We start from the raw sequence: 20,895 nt of genomic DNA on the forward strand, positions 1-20,895 counted from the left end.
ACCAACATATGCTGCCTCAGTGAAAGTGGTGAATCTTGCAATGTGTTGATTTAAAAGGAGAGGAATTAAGAAGCAGAGCTGCCATCGTCCAACATGTTCTTCCTCATGGTCCTCTCATTGCTATAGCAGTGGGTCACGCTTGTCCAATTAATGTACCAATATAATGTCCATTTAAATATGGTTATTGTGCTGTTTTGGTTGTTCATCTCTTTGCAAAATGAAAACAGATTTTCTGTCTTTATCCAATAAAAGTCACCTGAATGCTCAACATGTCTAAAGCAGCTTCAAATAAATAAATGAATAAAATTTAACTTTTTCAGTCAAACTTCAGACCACTTTGGAGGTGGGAAAGAAAGTCTGGCTAACAAGATGCATAACCATAAAAATGTGAGGAAAACTATATATCACAGTTTCCCATTCCTGCCATCTCCTTCACTTCACTTCCTTTTTTTCTTTATATTTTATTTCAGTTATTTGCAGATTATAGACAAAGCAGGAAAATAAAAGAAAAAGCACATATCAGTTACTTTGCTATAAAGTAATCAGCTGTACAGAAGTTTAATGAAGCATATTGAAAATATTAGGAGTTAGAATTTTTCATAAAGCACAAAGGGTAAATATTGATTTTTTTTTCCATCTGCGACCCAGGAAAGGACATGTGTAGAGATTTACTATATAGATGAATCTAACGGTTGTGATTTAATTGACTAAATGGTGAAAAGAAACTGAAACAGGAGCAAATGGAACATAATCAATAAATCAGACGGATCATGTTTTTACAAAAATAACTTATGCACCAAGAGGATCCCTTGAGTATTTATATTAAGATATTAGGTATCTTCTTCCTTTGTCTTTCCTGAAAGTTTTCTTTTTGTACAAAGGACCAGTCAACCAATTAGATGAGCAGGTTTTTATTAAGAGTTGCAAAATTCTATACCCTATAAGTCTTGAAAAGCAAACTAATAAGACTTTTGAAGAAAAATACAGAGAAAATATTACTAAAATTAAAAAATACAAAAGTGAAAACAGTTCACAGTCCACTCCAACTCATTACAGTTCAGTTCTTTACAGTTCAGTCCTCACTGTCAGAATTATATTAAAATCAACCATATTTTAAATGCAATTTAAGGGATATCAAAATAAAATTGTCTTAGATAACCTAAATACTTTACTTTTCCCAAATGTCTTATTTTGATCATGAGGCAGCAGTGCAAGACGGTGGAAAAGAATCAACAAATTATGGTAAAGTATCAAAATTTAGAAAGAGAGGCTTCAACTGTTAGGGTTTCTTAAGAAAAAAGAAGAAAAAAAAACACCAGCAAAAGCACAAAGACATGTTCATGTAAAAGTGCAGAGTCTGATCTTAACCCCTTCATGCCTGAATTTACTTTCAATGATGTGAAAAAATAAAGACTCTTCAATGTTTTTGCCATTTATGGTGATGAATGACATTGAGCACGAAGGGGTTAAAGATGGTATATCTGTCTCCTGGAGCCTACTAGAGTGCAGAAAGTGGCTGATCAGTGTGAGGGTTTAAGACTTGGCCTTTCAGTTCACTCTTGGAAATTTGAGGCACGGAAAAGCTCATGTTACCAACAACTTTCTAATAATTTTAAACTGTAAAAGTGAAGACATGGAGTAGATAACACTGTTGCTTCATCAAGCTCATGAACAGAGGAATGGGGGACGAGCGGAACATCAACTCCTGAGCAAATATCGGAAGCCAATGATTCTGTTTCCTCACTTCTATAGGAAAACATGAGCTGAGGTTTCTGTTTACGTATAAGGCACTTTGTTAAGGGCAATTTTTCCCACAGTTTTGAAATGGATCAATCATTCCAACTCTGAGGTTGGAACTTCCCATCACAAAGCATTAAAGTGTTGTTGGTTTGGGTGAAATGAATCTGATGTTTCTGCTTTGTGTGATCTGACAAGTGAGCACCTTGGGGAGTTTGTGGCTGAGCGGCGGAGACTCAGGTGTGCTGTCTGAACCACTCCGTACTTTTGTGTGACCATTCTGCTCAAAAAGTCTGTTTATGTGGTAGCAACCCCATGAATGGGGCATATACAGTGACTGAGTGATACCCCCCCTCCTCCTCCTCCTCTCCTTCATGTGTTTTTAGTCTCCTTTGCTTTGTTCCCCGTCTTAATTGCAACCCGGTTCTCCTCAGAGAGTGTGTAACTCCCTCCCACCTCCACAGCAGCATCCCATTAAAGCTACACACCCCAACGCCTGCCTTCTACCTTCATGATGAATACAATTAAAAAACTGCGAGAGATCAAAAAGATGCCAGGAGCCTGACGAGGGTGATGTTTTTCTGAGAAATGCAGATTTGTGTTATTGATGGTCATCTCGTTTGGAAATAATTGCGAGACAAGGAGTAATCAGCGAAGCTGCATCAGCACTTAAGTATCTTTAGGCTGTAAAACAGAAAAACAAACACAATGACTTTTAAAGTTTGCTTGTATTACTGACAAATGTTTCTCTGCCGTAACAGCAGAGAAATAAAACATCGACTATCATTTTTGGTGTGCCTTCAATGTCAAAAAGAGTTTCCGTCTGTTCTACAGAGACTGAACAAGTCTAAGTGAACAATTAAAATGTTAATAAAACAATGCAGAAGTGGCCACAGAAGTGGCTCTGTAGTAATTTGGTCCAGACCAGGGGTCTCCAGCCTCAGGCTCTGGAGCCAAATGTAGCTTTTATTCTTCCATTGTGCCTCTTTGGCTTTGAAGAAAAATGCAAACAATTTGAATAAATAATGACGTTTTTGACATTTAGGTTTATATTTTTACCTGAAGTGATCTTATATTGGTATAAAATATATATATATATATTTTTTAACCAGTCCTGTCATCACACTAACTTAAGAGGACTTGTGTGCTTTACCGGTCCTCCAAAATGCAGTAGTCACATGTAAAATGATGGTTTAAGCCGTTTAGAACAAGTCGGAGCCGTGTGGCTGAAACCCAGAGCTTCCAGTCTGGACCCGGATGTTTCACTGGAAGCCCTTCAGTGGACCTCGGACTGCATGGAGGCTCAGATGATTTCAAAGATTACTACAACTGGAAGTTATGTAACTGGAGAATGAGCCAAAACTAAAGAGACTGATAATGTGCTGCATTTTAAAAAAGGAGCTTAACCTCTGTTAGCAAATGACTATGTATTTAAGGAAAATACTCAAATGATCATTTCCACTTTTACTTTATTATTTACAAACATAAACAGGCCTGCTTTTTCAGTGGGTTTAAAAAGTGATTGAATGGAACAAAATAAGTAAAGTCTTCTTCAAGTGACAAATTATAGTAAATACTGTAAACATTTCAAGACATAAAACAATTAAAATATGACCAAAAAAGATACATTTTCCAATCTCCCTCTATTTTTTGAATACATGGTGGTTGGAGATTTAATTAGAAAACAAAAAAGGAAAGAAAACAAAACAAAAAAATGATTAATTTAGAGACAAAGCCGTTTTTAATTTGACAGTTTTATTTTATAACACGTTATATTTAGCCCCAACCTAAATCATTCAGTGTTTAAATATAAAAATAGTGATTACATCAAATTGGGCAGACGACCAAAGTGGGGGGTTACATTATTGGACTGTCATGTCATCAACATCCAGCCCTGATGGAGCGGGCATGCGCACGGCCTTTCCAACTGCACGCAGCTGAGTATCGCGCTTCCTTTCCTTTCTTTCTCTTCTCTTTTTCGTTTCCTTTCTTCCCTGCTTTTACATAGCACCCCCCCCCCCCCCATGTAAAAAAAAAGGTATTTATGTGTCTATCGATATTCCGCTTCCGTTTCAAGCCACAAACACAAAGCAGTTTGACCCTCTAAACTAATATTTTATTCTTAATCTTATGTACGCACCTAATATCATATTTTATCCACGCCTGCAGACATGCCTACTGCCGCTATGTTTAATGTATAAAGCAGCCTTATAGCAGATTGAAGTGCGGATGATAAATATGCATGTATTCAATTACGGGTATTACAGGGGAGATGTTTTGCATGAAGCTGTATGAGCTTAACATCATATTTGTAAAATAAAACTTTGCCAAAGCTGCAATGTGAGTTTTCAAAACAGAGCAGAAAGTATTTATTAATTCCTTTTTTTAAATTTTTAATTAAAGTTTTTCTGTTCTTTTCTTTTTCTTGTTTTTTTGTTTGTTTGTTTGTTTTTTGAAGGGCATGAGAAAATCAGAAGAAAAGCACCGGCATGCTCGCTTGGACCCGCAGCTGCAGTTTGGTTCCTCTGCGCGTCACAGCAGCAGCCTGGACGGATGGCTGCGTGGAGTTTGGCCGCTTGAATTCGCCTTTAAACCAAGCAAGCTGGAGCTCTCTTCCAGCCCTCAACACATCCTCTGATGACGAAGTCCACCTCCACCTCCCCCGACCCAGTTCCTATTAAGAGCAGAGAGCTAATTAGAAGGCGCGGACCCGGGATCAGGTCAGCGTCTGGAGATGCTGGGCTGCAAATGATTGCGACTCACACCAAGCTAAGGAGATGAAGGGCGCTCTGGGAAAACTGCGCGCACATCTAAGTGCCAAAATTATTCTGATGCATTAGGGGCACCTTAACAAATAGTGTAATAAAGTTATTTTAGAGCAAACTCTGAAGGTAAACGTTTGGTTTACTTGTTTTTCGACAGAAACGACAAATCAGGACTTGACTTGTACAGATATTACATTTTTATTTATTTTCTACAATAGTTTGAACTCAAAGAGTTAAAAAAGGGCCGAATTTACAACTTTCTATAGGAAATTGCAATGAGAGCAACACAAATTTATGTTTCCAAAGACTTTTTATGAAAGTGTGTGAAATTTCTGTGAATTGACAAACTGAAGAACAAGAACGCTCTGCCTGTTTTTGCCCCACGTTTGTTTTGGAAAACTCCATGCAAGTTGCGCACTGAGCCCTTTGACATCCTGGGGAGGCGCTGAGCTGCGGCGGCGCGCCTCCGTTCGGAGCCCTCTCTGCGCTCCGCTGGAGTAAAAGTCCCTGCAGATCATTGTGATGCGCAAACACACACATCGACGCGCGCGCACAGGCTGCCTACATCTAGGAACATTATCCCCTTCTCTGGCTCCTATCTGTCGGCTTCAGAGCGGACCTTTCAAGCTGATGCTGCGGGCGGGGAGGGGGACGGTAGGTGGCCGGTGGTCCGTGTGTAACGAGAAGCAAAACAGGCCGTTGCTGTCGGTAAAAAAGTACAACCAAATAGTTCGTTGACGGCTAAACAGCCAATCATCATAAAATGTGCGTCGTGACGCAACAGGGCCCCATAGATAAGGAGCTGAGAGTCCAACCGGGACCTGAGAAGGAGGATCGTGGTTTTTGGGGGTCCAGCAAAAATCTTCCGTCAACGTAAAGTCAACTCCTCCTCCTACCTCTTCTGCTGTTACGCACATGCATGCAGCCTCTTTGGCAAAAGACAAAACTTAAACTGAGCATCTGTTAAGGGAAACTGCTGCTCTCACACCACCGGCGGGATTTTACAAAGCCAAGGCCGCGTGTTTTTAAGCTGTCTTTTCGATTTTTCGCTGCTGCGTAAAACTCTTTTAACTAAGCGACATCACTCAGCATCCGCTTGGACTGTTACGCCCGGAGGAGAGCAGAACGCAGCGCCTGTCATTTTTTCCCCTTTTTCTTCTGTAAATACCGTTTTTATTGTCCGGCAGAAGGCTGCAACCCATACTTTGACGATGTCATCCGTTCCTCTGTAGAAAAAGAGAGATTTTTTTATTTTATTTATTTGTGTCGATGCCTTGCCGAAAGCCTGAAATTTGATTTAGCGAGGAGGTTCCAACTCACACTTCCACAGTTGTTTATTCCTCCTGTGTGAGGAATAAATCTAGATTCCTTAGAAACAATAAAATAAATGAAGACAGAAACAAAATTCGATAAATGAGCGGAATCGGTGCGGCCATTAACGAATTAGTCATAGCTTATTAATAATGAGAGCTGCTGAGATTCGGAAGATGGTTTCCATTGGCAGATGAAACGTAGTGAGAAGAACACGTGTCCGATTTTTCCCTCATATTTTTCCTCCCTGATCTGGATTTTTCACCTCTCCACGGAAGAAAGGAAATCCCCCCCAAACAGAGAAATTTCTGCGCCGTTAGAGTTCTGCCTCTGATGGACATCTTGGCTTGCAGATCCGAAGAGAACAGTTATAACATCCTCCCCTCGGCAGCAACCATGCTTTTTCACAGCCTCCCGGGAGGCGACGTGCACGGCGTGGTGGAAGAAATGGACCGGAGAGGAAAGGGCGAGTCAGCAGCCATCAGCTCCGCCATCGATATGGGAGAATCGGAGACGGTAGGCAGCGGGGAACGGGGCCCTCTCTGCTTAGCTTAGGAGGCGCAGGCAGCATGCGTCCTGTGTGTGGAGCTCACTTATCTGCTTTGATTTGAACACAAAGAAAAAAAAATGAACCTTAAAAATCTGCATTAATTCTAGGCTCCACGCAGACCCATTTACGCATTTAAACTCTTGTTCAATCAGGCCTCAAGGCACACATTTCTAAAGCCACGTTTTATTAACTGCACTTCCTTTTTGTGCCAAAATGCAAGAAAGGAAAAAAAAAAAAACAGATTAAATCCAGTCAGAATCACTTTTTCTAAATTTATCCTGAAAGTTTAGCTGCTAATTTTCCTTTTGTGTAGCTTTTTGTGTTAAATCCAAAACACTCCAAACAAGGCCCGTGTTTTAGAGATTTTAACCCAAAATAAAAACAAAAATCACTTAATGTATTCTATATTATTGCATAAAATAATTCTTCATAATATCGTCTTATTTTAATTAAAATGTAATTGTGTTTTAATTTTTTTTCTCCTTTAAAAAGTAAGTAAACTCTGGATTAAAAAGTTAGGAAATAAAAAGATGGGGTCAAACCATGGTAGTGCGTGTTTTTTATATTTATTTATTGCGTGGACGTTCGTGCACGTGTGTTGTTTGTGTGGTGGTCCACTATAGCCGCTGGTGGACACACAGGTCTTCAGGAATCTAGTTACTTGTGTGCACGCGACCATCCAGCAGCTTAGAGACCAAAAACTTAGAACTCACTATTTGTTTTATTTATTTTTTATAAATATATTTTTATAGCAACAAAACCACATTATTCAAGCACCCTGCGTAGATGTTTTTGTTCTATTTAAATAATCCAATATGATCCATGTTCTGTATTTTCTATTTCTAACATCATGGTGGCGTGTTAAAGTTCAAATAATCAAATATTTAGAAAAATGTAGCTGAAAGAGGAAAATACGTCATCTAAAATAGGAAAACGATTCTTAAAAATATTTTTACCACAATATTGGCCTCCATAGTAGCCCCCCCGAGTGTTTTACTTTTCATTAATGTTTTCATGCACAAATTAAATTTTTGTTTTTTTTACTGGCTCCACACTTTAAAACGGGCGTCCTAATTTGCCCCCCTTATGCCCTGCAGCCCATGCCCTGCATGACCAGCGAGCGCGTGGCTCTATGCGCGGGCTGCGGCCGGAAGATCGCGGACCGCTACTACCTGCTGGCCGTGGACAAGCAGTGGCACATGCGCTGTCTGAAGTGCTGCGAGTGCAAACTCAACCTGGAGTCCGAGCTCACCTGCTTCAGCAAGGACGGCAGCATCTACTGCAAAGAGGACTACTACAGGTATGAGGGCGCCTGCAGAGGAGGACTGATGCTGCGCGTGAAATGCTGAAGTGGGGCTGAAACGAGCCCCCTACGCACACACTCAGGACTACACGTGGTCCCAACAAGAGCGCGTGGACGAGAACACTTATTTAGAAATGCAACATAAAACTTCAACTTTAAAAGGAGTTCATTGATTAAGACTTCAAATTATTATTAAGTGTTGCTTTTATTTTTAAAACACGTATATACTGAGTAGAACTACATAATTGTGAGGGGCCTACCTGCTTTGAGCAAGAAGATAAGTTTATGAACAAAAGAGGAAAATATTTGAAAAACTTTGGCAGCGAAGCCAGGCATTTGTCCTCCGTTTTTTTTATTAAAAAAAATGAAAAGAAAAATATTTATAAACTAAATCAAATATTAAGATTACAACGATGAAAAATTTTGTTCTTGTTGAGCCATCTTTAACTCTGTTAAACTGCGCGCCCCCCGTAGCGTGCTGCCCCCCTTGGGGGCTCCGGGTGGGTCCAGCTGTTGATGAGGTTCTGTGTTGTCCGCAGAAGATTTTCGGTGCAGAGGTGCGCCCGGTGCCATCTGGGCATTTCGGCTTCGGAGATGGTGATGCGCGCCCGGGACCTGGTCTATCACCTAAACTGCTTCACCTGCACCACTTGTGGCAAGATGCTGACCACTGGGGACCACTTTGGGATGAAGGACAGCCTGGTGTACTGCCGCCTGCACTTTGAGACTCTCATTCAAGGAGAATATCAGACTAACTTTAACCACGCGGACATAGTGCCGCACAAAGGCCTGGGCCCGGCCAACACGCTCGGACTATCCTACTTTAACGGCTTGGGAACGGTGCAAAAAGGGCGGCCCCGGAAAAGGAAGAGCCCGGGGCCCGGGGCTGAGCTGGCGGCTTATAACGCAGGTAAGACTGGTTTTTATTTAAAAAGCAAACTGTGTTTTTAAATCTGGAGTCTTGAGAAGTTATAATGAATTAGTTAAGATTTATTTAGGCTCTTATCTGCTCACAAACCAACTAAAAATTTATTTAAAATGGGTTAGCCTGTAACTGCCATGCTTAAAGGGGGGAAAAAAGGACAGATTTAAGCACGTGACCATCCATTTAGTTTGAGGACCATGTTCCTGTAAGTTCATCACAACATGCTGCAGAATCTGCTTTTAGGTTGCCTCTGTGTAAAACTCCCCTGCATCCAAATCATGTATTTAGTTAGTTTTCAGTTGTGTTCTCATTATCCAGTTGTGCTGTCCTTATCAGGGCATTTTAGCATCAAATGGAACAGACTTTTAAATGAACTTCTAGATAAAACAGTTGGGTAATGATTATTTAATGCAACCACCATAAAGCGTTGTGTGCAAGACATTGCTAAAAATTGAACACGTTTAAAATGTATTGAAGGTTTATTGTTGTGGGGGTTGTTGTGAATGTGTGTATGCCTTCTTCTAAAGGGACACAATTCTTTTTTTTTTTCATGTTCTGGCGTTCGCTCTTTTTCACTTGTCAGGGTCCATGCACATCTAAAGACCTCAAAAACCCACCCACCCCCCACTCCACCACCACCACTACCCTTCTCAACTCTTCTCAACCACACACACACACACACACACACACACACTCACACACACAGTCAGTTCTGGAACCTCTTTGCATTGGGACTGGGCCAAATTGGGTGTACAGTAAGTCCGATCGATGTGATTTGATGAGCTATTCTCTGGACGAGAGCCCGCACAGAGCAGAAACTTTCTAACAGCAGCATTTGGGCTTCAACCTGATTGGATTCTTTACCGACTAATTGGATTTTAAAACCCCCTTAATAACTTAAAAGCTGCACTGCTGCAAACTAAATACAAAGTCAGAACCTAAAACAGATCATTGTACACTATAAAAGAGTTTGAACAAATGCAACAAGTGCATTGTTTGATGCTCTTCTAGTACATAAAGAAAGTTTTGTTGAAAGCGGTGTGAGAAACGGACCTCCTCGGTTAGTTTTCCCCACTGTGGGTGGAAGGAAAACACAGACTTACACTCATCTAAAGAGGGTGAATTTCAGGAAGGCATGTGTGAGCGTGAAGAGGCAGTGTGCCCTCTTCTGTCTGAGGGCAGAAACAGCATCAGATCAGCACCTGAGCTGGCACAAGGTGGTGACCTGCACATCCTGGTTAATGCCTGCAGAAATACAGGGATATTAGTAGGAAGCGCCTTATTTTAGCCCGTGTTTTGTTTTGTTAAAATGCTGAAGCATATGCTTTGGCCTCGAAGCAACATTTGTTCTGCCTGGTGTGTATCAGCTAATTAAGTAAAGTGTTATTCTGGTGGTTTTCACTCACTTCATATTCATCATTTGCAGTGTTCCGATATTGAATGCGAACTGTTAAGCATGCCGCAACACCTTGAATATTGCCAAGAAATGTGCAGGCTGGGACAAACGCATGAATGTTGTTGAATGTGTGTGTGAGTGTGTGCGCGTTAGGAAGCCAGCCTAACACCTAGACAGACAGAAACAGACAGAAAGGCAGATGTGGTGATGAGAGGAGGGCTGAACCAGGAGAAACAGCTGTCGTGTCAGGGTGTCGTTTCAAAACAACCCGTTCCACGAGGAGAAGATTGTTTTTGAAGGAACTCCAAAGGAAAGATGCACAGCTTAGCAGAGAGCTGTCCATCAGGGAGAATCTTCCTCTCCTTCATTGAGCTGCAACTTTCTACTTACACTCTAAATTCTCTTCTTGTTTGTTCGAGGCCCGTTCAGAGTCAGGAGATCATGTTGGATCAGTCTGTGCATTTAGGAATCCTTTTAGGAACACTTAAAAGGATCAGGAACACTTGTTTTTGCAGATTTCTACTGTAGACAGACTGCTTTTCTTTTTACTAAAAAGCAACACATTTGACTATAGAATTATCTGAATCTGCCAAGACAAACAAATAAATACAACCCCATATGCAAAAGTAAAGGAATAAAATAATGACCTCCTGATCTGGTTCCCTGCAGCGCTGAGCTGTAACGAGAATGACGGCGAGTCCATGGACAGAGACTCCCAGTACAGCTCCAGTCAGAAGACCAAGCGCATGCGGACGTCCTTCAAGCACCACCAGCTGCGGACAATGAAGTCTTACTTTGCCATCAACCATAACCCAGACGCCAAGGACCTCAAGCAGCTGGCCCAGAAGACGGGCCTCACCAAGCGAGTCTTACAGGTGAGCCTGGCAGCTTGTCAGTCTCTGTCACCAAACACAAAAGAGGGACAAGAACAACCAGTTGAGAGGTTCTCCCTTCCCTCAAAAGAAAAAAGATTCTGCTTAAAGTAAATAAAACCTTTAAGCTTTTCTCATCTGAGAGAAATCAGCTTTTTTTAAATTAATCCATGTGTTTTCTGCTTTTCTTTGATCTAAAATTGTAAAAACTTGGCAAATATTTGGACTTAATCAGTAAATAATTCTCTACTGACTGTATTTGTTTTAATTTAGGTCAACACTGAGCTCAGAATTTATAATAAAACTACAGCTGGGTAAATATAGAATATTTAATTTGTTCAAGAGCTATGCAGAGTTCATAGACTGTTATTGTCATGCATGTGAAATAGAAAAAATCTTTTTTTTTCTGAATGATTAAAACTGGAGGAGGAACTATTTCGTTTAATTTGTTCCAACTCCAAAGAAAATCAAATGTTTTGAAAGTAAGAAAAAATGAAAAAAATGTTTTTAAAATGATAATAATGGATAAAATCTAGTAGGTGCTTTGCTTTGATGGCTTTTAGTCCTGGTGCACTTTTTTTTTTTTTTTTTTTTGGCTAAAGCAACCCACCTCCATGACTCTGCCGCCAGCAGGCTCCTGTGCTGGGCTCCACAGTCAGTCTGCAGCTCCGACTCACCACTTTTTTCATTTCCTTCCCCTGAAGAAAAACCCAAACTGGACAGAAATGGCTGCTGAGTGCAGAGGAGGCTGGGTCCAGCACAGAGCTGCCAGCCATCCTTAGTTCCTGGAAGGAACACATCACTTTCATCATAAACATGAGAATAATGGCAGAAATCACAGCTGCTTTTATTCCCACACTGTAAACAGCTCCATTACCATTTTCCTCACAGGATTGGCAAATGCAGGAAGCATGAACTCTATTTTTGTGTGCAGACGTAAAATAGGAATTTTTTGTTACCATCCATGAAAAGTAAAAGGTTTGAAAACTTTTTACTCAGCTGCGTCCTGCAAATTTAATTTTCAACTGAGTACCGGTATTTTACTCAGGTCAAAGGTGAATATGCCTATGTTATTGTATCAAGTCAAAGTTATGTTTTAGAGATATTTCTCAAACTGTGTTTTAAAATTCCTCAAATTTTACAAGAAGATGGTAAAACGGCTGAATAGTCCTTCACCTTACTACACTCGGTCTGGTCTGTCACAGCCGAGTCGGACCCATAAAACTTTTTAATAAAACAATACTAGCTTTTTATTCAAAGTACATCTTGCAATGTAGTTGCTTCACAGCATCCCTTTGTTAAATGTCAAGCCGGTCTCTCTGAACTTAACCCTATTTTTCTTGTTACTTTACGATAGACCTTTTGGGCCAAGACTCTTGTAAATAATGCAAATCGTTCTCATAGCAACACCAGCCTTGGCCAGCGCTGCACTAAAGTCCGGTTTTCCTCTCATCTATTCCGGCTTTTGGCACGTTGTCCTCCGACTTCTGAGAAGCAGATGAAGCCGCTCCGCCTCAGACTGCGACTCACGGTGGAAAGAGGCATTCTTTGGCTTCTTTGGGGCGGTTCAGGGACGCTTTTACCACTAAAGTGTGACTCAGCTGTAACAGCAGTTTACTGTAATCGCCGCCGTGACATGAAGTTCACAGCAGTATCCTGCAAAGCTGTAAACTTGCAACACATTTCATGAAAAACAGGGGAGGTAAATAAGAAAAATCAGAAATGAAAACCATCAATTTACTCATCGGTTTTTCAATCTTTGATTCTGGCAATCTTTTCAGTTTGTTTTATTCCAATTTTTGATGTTTATGCATGAATGAAAGGGTTTTGGGAAATGTTGTCATTAAAAAGAGGTACAAGAAATACACAGTAAAGTGTGAAGGGAAGGAGGAAGAAAGGAAAAATATGCAACACATACGAACTTGTGTCAAGGTAAATAAAATAATAGGATTAAAAAATAAGGTATGCACATTTAAAATAGATTGAGGGATGAATTCTCTGGAAACGGTCCGGTCACGAATAGAGACGAGCCGGACAGCGGCGGGAAGGAAAGTGGTGCGATATCTCTGCCTCACACAGCGAGGATGGATCAGTCTGTCACTAAAGCTGCTCTCCAGGGCAGGCAGGGCCACCTGCAGCGATCGGAAAAAGCAGTGGAAAAATATACACATTGAGATAATATCTGCCTCTATAATGCCATCTCTTGGTAATCCGGAATTTTAATACGTCTTTCAAAAAAGGACCTATTTTTAATGGCTTGCCCACTTCTACACTGCAAAAACTGAATCTTAAGACAGTTTCCAGAAAATTGTCTTATTTTCTGACTTACAAGAAAGTGTTTCAATAGAAAAAGAAGTTTTGCATTTTTACATCTGGAATTTCTTTCTTAAAATAATAATTCTTACTAAGAACATTTTTCTTACCCCATTTTTTTCCTTATTCAAAGAAAATCTGCCAAAGGGGTAAGATTTTTTTGTCTCATTTTTGACTAAAAATGAATAAACTCCCTTTTATTGTTCCAGGTCTGGTTCCAAAATGCTCGGGCTAAATTCAGGAGGAATCTTCTGCGGCAGGAGACCACCGGCGTGGACAAGACGTCTGAAGGATCCACGCTGCAAGGCGGAACGCCCTCTGGCCCAGCCTCGGAAATCTCCAACGCTTCCATGAGCCCCTCCAGCACCCCCACCACCCTGACAGACTTGACCAACCCCACCATGCCCACCGTCACCTCCGTACTCACCTCGGTGCCGGGCGGCATGGATGTCCACGAGTGCAGGAGCCCATCACAGACCACGCTGACCAGCCTATTCTGATGGTTGCCCCCCCCCACCGAGACTCCTTCCAGCCTTGGACTGTTGAAAACTGAGCACTGTTCACACCTTCAGACTTGAAACTGATTAGAACGGAAAGCGAAACAAACACACTTGGCAAAAAAGAAAAAGGATTTCTGTGAGTCTATTAGAGACTGTTTGCATAATGAGGCATTCGAGCCTCACAGACGGAACAGTTATTTTGATGTTGTCTTGTTGAGAACTGAGGGGCTTTGTTGGCATTTTCAGCGTTTACAGAGAGACTGTAGGGGAAAAGAAAAAAAATTTTTTTTTTTTGAAAACAATCTTTTTTTCTCTCTCCAGCACAGTATTTATGTTGTTGTCGAAGAGTCACTGTTAGAAGGATTGTACAAATTCTTTCTGTTTATTTTTTTTTCCATTTTTCGGGAAATTTGAGATTAAACAGGTTACAACATCCCACGCGTCCCATGTGCTTTCCGGTCCGTTAATCCCTTTTCTCGAAAGTGGTTGGAAAAATGAATTGGATGACCGCAAGAAAGGGAAAAGTCTGCACTGCTTACACACACGTGTCCTGATTGTGTTGGAACAAACAATTGTAACAAACAATCTGGTATACATTTTCAATTGCTGGAAAGGTGTTCTCTGTCAGAGTTCAGATGGAAATGAGCTCAGAGCGCTCTAATCTCATGCAAAGCACTTCCTCCACCGCACTGCAAAAACAGGCCCCTTAGAAATAAATCAAAAATTCTCACCTTGTTTGCAGATTTTTAAATAAGCAATAAAAAGAAAAAAAAATGGGGTAAGAAAAATGGTCTTACCAAGGATTCTTATTTTAGTAAATAAATAAATATGTTTTCTTAAACTAAGAACATTTTGTTATTGAAAAACTTTCCTAATAAGATCATTTTTCCTTGAAAGACTGAAAATAAGACAACGTTTCTTGAGCCAAGAGTTTTTAATTTCTTAAGATTCAGTTTCATGCAGTGTGTGATCAACGCTGCTGAGTGTGGCCCTCCTTTGACTGAATCTGCACCTCATTTCTACCTGTTTTTGTAATGTTCTTCTGGTGCTTCAGGCACGCAGCATTGGCTTACTTTCCAACAGGAAACAGAGATAGATGAAGGAAAAAAATCACAGCAGGCGGAGCAGCTAAAGATGTTCAGGCTGCAATGAGAGGAAGGCACAGATGAACGGAACCAGGCTGATAAATGCTTCGTTGTTTCATTCGACTGCAGTTCCTATAACCCTTGTGCTATCTTAGATGACCCCACCCTTACATTGACGTGTTCTCCCTACCATGACAAAGGTGGATAAATGTGGAAAGATTTCATGTAATCCATGGAAACCAGTGAAGATCACAAATCATTGAAGACAAAAGGTTCAGAGCACTGTCTAGTGGGTCTAGATGACCCAACTCCCAATGTTAAAGTGCATAGGATAGCACAAGGGATAAAAGCAACAGAAAAGAAACATTGAATCCAAAACTTTTTTTCATATAGACAAACGGGTCGCTGATTTGGGTGAGCCGCTCTCTTGTGAGTGTTTCTAGAGAATTTTTTATTATTATTTTTGTTGTCAACTTATCTTTCATATGCTTGATTTTTCCTGTTTGGTTTATGTTTAATATACTTAAATCATGCTCAATTTTTTATTTTATTCATTTTTGTAAGTAGACTAGAAAGTAAAATTACAAAAACCCTTGGACACAATTGACAAGAATTGCTGCACATTTATAATAATAATTAAAAAAAGTTAAATTATTCAGTCATTTTGACTGTTTCGTTAATTCAATTTGACACACAACTGAGTGGTACTCATTATTTAAAAAGATATACTCACCTTTGGCATTTTATTATCGAGTACAGGTTTTTATAAAAAAAAACAAAAAACATTTGACCTTGTTAGCCTCAGAAGATCTGAGCTAATATTTGAGCAAAGCCCCACGTAGCCACAGTTAAGCAGAATAAACTACTGTAGTGACATATACCCACAATGTGATGTCCACACATTCGGACGCCATTGCAATCCATGAATGAAAGGAAGCAGAGAAAAGCAAAGTCTCATCATCTGTGCCTTCCAGCCTCATCATTTTATGAACTTAAACTTTTAAACCATACAATGTGTTTGATCAAATATAGCGGAAATTATAAACAACAGATATCTTTTCATGGCAAAGCAAAGCTGCAGATCAGAAAAAAAGCATTGCTGACTCAGTTCCTGCAGGTTGCTGCTTTGAACCCCTGCTGTACTCTTACTGGGTTCAGTCTGAACTCCGGTTTTCTCCAAGTTGTGAAGTCCTGTTGGACAGTCTATTAAGGTTTGTGCCGTTTATGTCTGTGTTACTTGTGATGGGTTGCCATGTGTGTTTTCGAGGTTTCATATCAGCTCCATCACAGCCTCCCCAAGCCTGGACCAGGGTCTAAAGGCACAGATCACATGGAATGGGCGCTCCAGATTAATAACACAACTAATTCTTTCATTGTCTACCAGTCTGCTGGTAGAGCTTTATTAGATTTACTGATAATTTGCTTTTTTTTTTCAATGAAGATTTGTGTTTTAAAAACATAAGGCAGAAATGTTTGCATCATAAACGTGAGTCTGTAAGAGGTTAAAGCTGTTAATAATGCAAGCATTAGGCGAGTAGACACCTTAACATTAATTTACTTAGCCAGCAAATCAGTGTGAAAAATGGGCACGCTTCTACAGAAAGAAAGTTGAAATCTGTTCTGACAAGGATCAATTTGTCTCCTTACCTCTGTTGCACATGATGTAAAGGAATAATCTGGCTGCAAACAGACATTTAAAGTAGCACAAATACAAGTAGTTTAAAAATACCCCCAAATCCATGCATCTAGGTTTCAGTGACGACAGCAAAGATTAATTCTGGAGCATTTTCTTTCCCGCTCGCTGATGGCACAGATGCATAACAAGGCCAACAGACTTAAAAAAGGCTTTTAGATGAAAATACGAGCCCTCTTTTATTTCTGAAATGAACTGCAACCCTTCTTGAACTTTTTTTCAAAGCTGTACATCGCAGGGCCGAGCCACTAGATTAAAACTCCTCAGCGGGTCAATGCTGATCTTGTTCATACTACAGAGAAAATAATGAACAACACTTTGAAGATTAGGGGAAAAAATATATTTATTCTGCAAAAAGTACAACTACAGTAAATATTTTATAGAAAAAGGACAGAAATGCAGAATGTGTGGGACCACAAGTAAACCAGCTTTTTGATGAGCAGTGTTCAATTATTTATAAAGCCTAAATAAAATTTCTAATTTACAAAACATTATTTTGCAAAATTTCCTGTAATTCAATCTTTTAAGTTGCATTTTTAAAGAGAAAAAATATAATATAAATATATTATATATATATATATATATATATATATATATATATAATAGAAATTTTTAAAAGGTTTTTCCATTTTCTTTTTTATTCATTTTTCCTCCAGCTGCAACTTGAAATCTTGTTTGCTATTGTTAAACCTCTGCCAGCTGTTACGAAAAAGCTGCAGTCCTTTGCAAAAAAGCTTGCAGGCAGGCAGAACTCGGGTTTAGCACGCATGCATGCCAATGTAACCCTTGTGCTATGCTAGGCACTTTAACATTGGGAGTTGGGTCATCTAGACCCACTAGGCAGTGCGCTGAACCTTTTTTCTTCAATGATTTGTTAACCTCACTGGTGTCCATGGATTACATGAAATCTTTCCACCTTTATCCACCTTTGTCAAGGTAGGGAGAACACGTCAATGCAAGGGTGGGGTCATCTAAGATAGCACATAAACCAATCAGAAAGCGAGTTACTGCATTCAGAAGCCTCTCTGCTAATCTTTAAATAAATAGCTTATCATACTTCAAAATCTATGACAGGAAATGACCAGTTTAATTTAAAAAAATACATTTTTAATTTAGTTTTTCTGTGAAAGAAATATGTACAAATGCATTTCTAAATCATACCATTATAATGTTATGTTTTGCTATTTCAAAGACCCTCCATGTCCTCCTCAACACGTGTGGTAATTTAGGTTTGGGAGCTACAATAAGAAATGATCAATTGGTTCAAAGCTGCTGCCTGAGAAAATATTCTGACTGTTTTATTGGTCTTAGAATCTAAAATTATTGAGACTGAAAGCACAAGTTTTAAGTTCATTTCAGGGGTGCAGTCTTTAGAAGACAGAACACCACTGCATCTGCACACACCTTCCACCTCACCCTTGTCCACATTATCCTCTGTGACAGTGAAATGGTGAACAGTGTAGTTTCAGAACAATATTGCATTTCTTAAAAAAAATCTATTTTGTGATCCTCATCAAAAAGACACAACCGTAAATATTAGACCATACAGTCTAATATTCCACAAGTGCAAAAATGTGGTTCCACACATTGGTTTGGATTGATGGTTTGACCATCTTTTGCTGGCATCACATGTGTTGTCGGGTGTGATGGACTTGGTCATTTTTACGTTATAGTAAAATACACCTACAATGCTGCAAATGATATTTTCCAATATCGATTATTATTGGTTATTTTATTTTGAAGCGTTTTTATAACGGTATAGGTCCCATACCGTTATAAATTTGCTTCAAAGCATCAAAACATCTCTTATAAAGCCCTGACACTTTTTCATCTAATGTCACAACAAGAACAAAAAAAAACCATTAAGACGCTCTATAAACATTTTCATGGTTTTTAAAACATAATTAACAAGGCCACAAGGGTTGGAGATTAACATGAATAAGATATCGTCTTTTAGGAAACACCTGGAGCTTCTTGCACGTGACGTCTTTTTCTACACTTGTTCCTCCAACTCTATAAACACAAGATGCTAATTTGTAAAAAGAAAAAAAAACAGTTATATTGCTAACAGCTACTTAACCCCAACTATGTTGTAGAATGATAAATACATTGAATAAAAGATGAAAGAATATATATGAGAGGACTAGATAAAACCTAATTTAGACTGGAAACATTAGCCAAATTCTTTGCTATTCCTTAATGGAAAGTTGATTTGATAAGGCAAAAAAGAGAGGTGTCATGGCAAAATGTGTAGAGAAATAGAGTAAATGTTTGCAAACTGGAAACGACCATAATCAGATGTTCACCTCTTTAGCTTTTATTCAAGATGCTGTGGTCTGAAAAATGAAAATGTTCAGGTTAACTTCAACAGACCTTGAGAAAGAAAGTTCAATATCAGATCTACAGAGAGCTTGTGACATCATGAAATCCACCAGCTGAGGATGGATAACAAATCCAAAGCATGTATACATTTATTAAAAAAAAAAAATCCCATATGTTTGCATGTGAAGTAGACTTGCAGCTCAGCAATGTTATTCTTCTTTCGCTGTTTACTGAGGGCAACTTGAGAATAGCTCCTGTTTGGGCCAGCTTCCCAGCTTGCACCAGAAGAATTTTCTCAACATGTCTGCATGCTGTAAGTTGAGCCTGCCAGTAAATATTATGAATAATAAAGTAAATCAGCTTATTGTTAAAACTGTAGTCAAAATATAGCTATCTTATTTTTAACTTAGTGATACTTACTGAGTACTATGTCAAGTGTTTGTCTTGCCATTGGGGGGTTGCTCCCACTAATTGGTCTTAATTGTCGGTAATAGCCCATGCCGTTTTCCCTTAGGTCACCCTAGAGTGTGGCTGAGGAGATGCCTTTTTTATTGATGTGACAGCACTAAATTGAGAACCTTTGGCGAGTGTCAAAGACTAATTAATCACTCTAATTTCATCTCTTGGTGCGTCTCCTGTTCTTCTATTGAGTGAATATCAACAGAGAGGAAGCTGTCTTGGCATTGGTCGAGTCTCTTCATGCTAATTAGCTGTTAGCCAGAGATGGAGAGGCCCTCAGGGTGAGAGACAAGGGGCTAAAGTTGCCCTAAATGGCCTCATAATGACTAAGTGCACAAGAATCAGATCCAAGCTTATTTTCATTACATATTACAATCAAGCCCCTTTTGCTCTCACCTCTTGCAGCCTCTCTAAATAATTGTATTTAAGTGTTGGGAAATGAGGAGATCATTGATACTCATTCATTGAAAACCATCCTTACTCTGTTAAAAAGCACAGTCACATTTTAATAACATGAACATGGAGCCACGGCAATGCTCATTATCAAACCTAAAGATTCACTAGATATACAGGACATGTAAAGTTTCTTAACTGTGGGAACATTTCTTTGTGTTTGCTTGAATCTTTCAACCATTGCAGTGCTGCGTCTCAACTCAACATTTTTTCTGTCTTCATTGTCTTTTCTTTACATTTGTAACCTCTTCTTCCAGTCAGATCACAGCTCCAGGTAAGTGAAGAGATAACTGATGACAACATTGTCATAATTGACCTCTGAAACCTTGCAATTGTATGTTGACAGCTCAGAAATATCCTCTCTTAAGTTTTAAATTCTTTGTCATAGATATCATAGATGTCATGAACAGTCCTGATTACAGTAGCACATTCTCAAAAACAATGATGTAACTTTTTGTAAGCATTTTGCATCATGAAACAGTCTGCATTTCCTCATCATCATATTACAAATCACAGCTCAATTCATGGGTTTTAGTGGAGCTGGTTAGGCTGATATTTCAGACACATTGTACATGCTGTGGTACAAGTACCAAGAAAATCCAAAATGACGGCCATTTGTAAAGACGGCAGCTAAACACTCAATTGTTCCAAAAATGTTCAGTGTACACTCAAAAAAAGGAAATTACCAGCCAATTAAGTTAACGAAAAAGTAACTTGTCATTTCAACCAGAAAGTTTTATGTTTGTAAATCTTACGTGAATGAATCATGTCGATTGTACATAAAAATAATCCATTTAAAAGTTACTAATTTCAATCATGTTGATCCAACATGATACCATTAAATTGGATGCATTAGTAATCGCAAGGAATTGTGGGATACCATTTTCTTTGTCTATCTGGGCAGATTGGGGTCTAAGTGTGAGTTTTTGTCCATGGGTTTTATTGTCTAGCTGTTTAATCTGTTTTAACTAGTGATTTAAACTGTTATGTTTATTTTTTTTTGCACCATGAGTTAAAGTTTGGTAGAGGATGAAGACCAACCCGCTTGTGTGGCAAACTGTTAATGTTCCAATACTTAACACAGAGTTCGCGGTAATTGAGCTCCTGTCTTGTGATGTGGGACTTTGCTGGGTAATTCATGACTTTGATGTGAAAATTAAAAGACCCATTGGTTGTAACTTTGGAACAACATATCAATTACAGATATATAA

At 39.3% G+C, this 20,895-nt stretch overlaps 1 protein-coding gene across 2 annotated transcripts; it reads left to right on the forward strand.

Moving 5' to 3' along the window:
• Positions 1-5,093: 5,093 nt before the first annotated feature.
• On the forward strand, positions 5,094-14,110 carry lhx2 (LIM homeobox 2). 2 transcript variants are annotated; one of them, XM_023958748.1, is made up of 5 exons: positions 5,094-6,329; positions 7,461-7,663; positions 8,209-8,576; positions 10,657-10,862; positions 13,382-14,110. In XM_023958748.1, exons 1-5 carry the CDS (start codon positions 6,147-6,149, stop codon positions 13,670-13,672), a joined length of 1,251 nt encoding a protein of 416 aa, XP_023814516.1. In that variant the 5' UTR covers positions 5,094-6,146; the 3' UTR covers positions 13,673-14,110. The 2 variants fall into 2 exon arrangements, with proteins under 2 accessions (XP_023814516.1, XP_023814515.1); XM_023958747.1 differs by having other exon boundaries at positions 5,096-6,329; positions 8,206-8,576.
• Positions 14,111-20,895: the final 6,785 nt, after the last annotated feature.

Source organism: Oryzias latipes, chromosome 9, assembly GCF_002234675.1.
Source record: "Oryzias latipes chromosome 9, ASM223467v1".
Classification (NCBI taxonomy): domain Eukaryota; kingdom Metazoa; phylum Chordata; class Actinopteri; order Beloniformes; family Adrianichthyidae; genus Oryzias; species Oryzias latipes.

Bases quoted from the DNA above. Each gene is read 5' to 3' on its own strand.
- lhx2 (XM_023958747.1), top strand. From the start codon at position 6,147: ATGGACATCTTGGCTTGCAGATCCGAAGAGAACAGTTATAACATCCTC. The intron at 8,577-10,656 runs GTAAGACTGGTT...GGTTCCCTGCAG, and splicing joins GCTGGCGGCTTATAACGCAG to CGCTGAGCTGTAACGAGAAT. The intron at 10,863-13,381 runs GTGAGCCTGGCA...TTATTGTTCCAG, and splicing joins TCACCAAGCGAGTCTTACAG to GTCTGGTTCCAAAATGCTCG.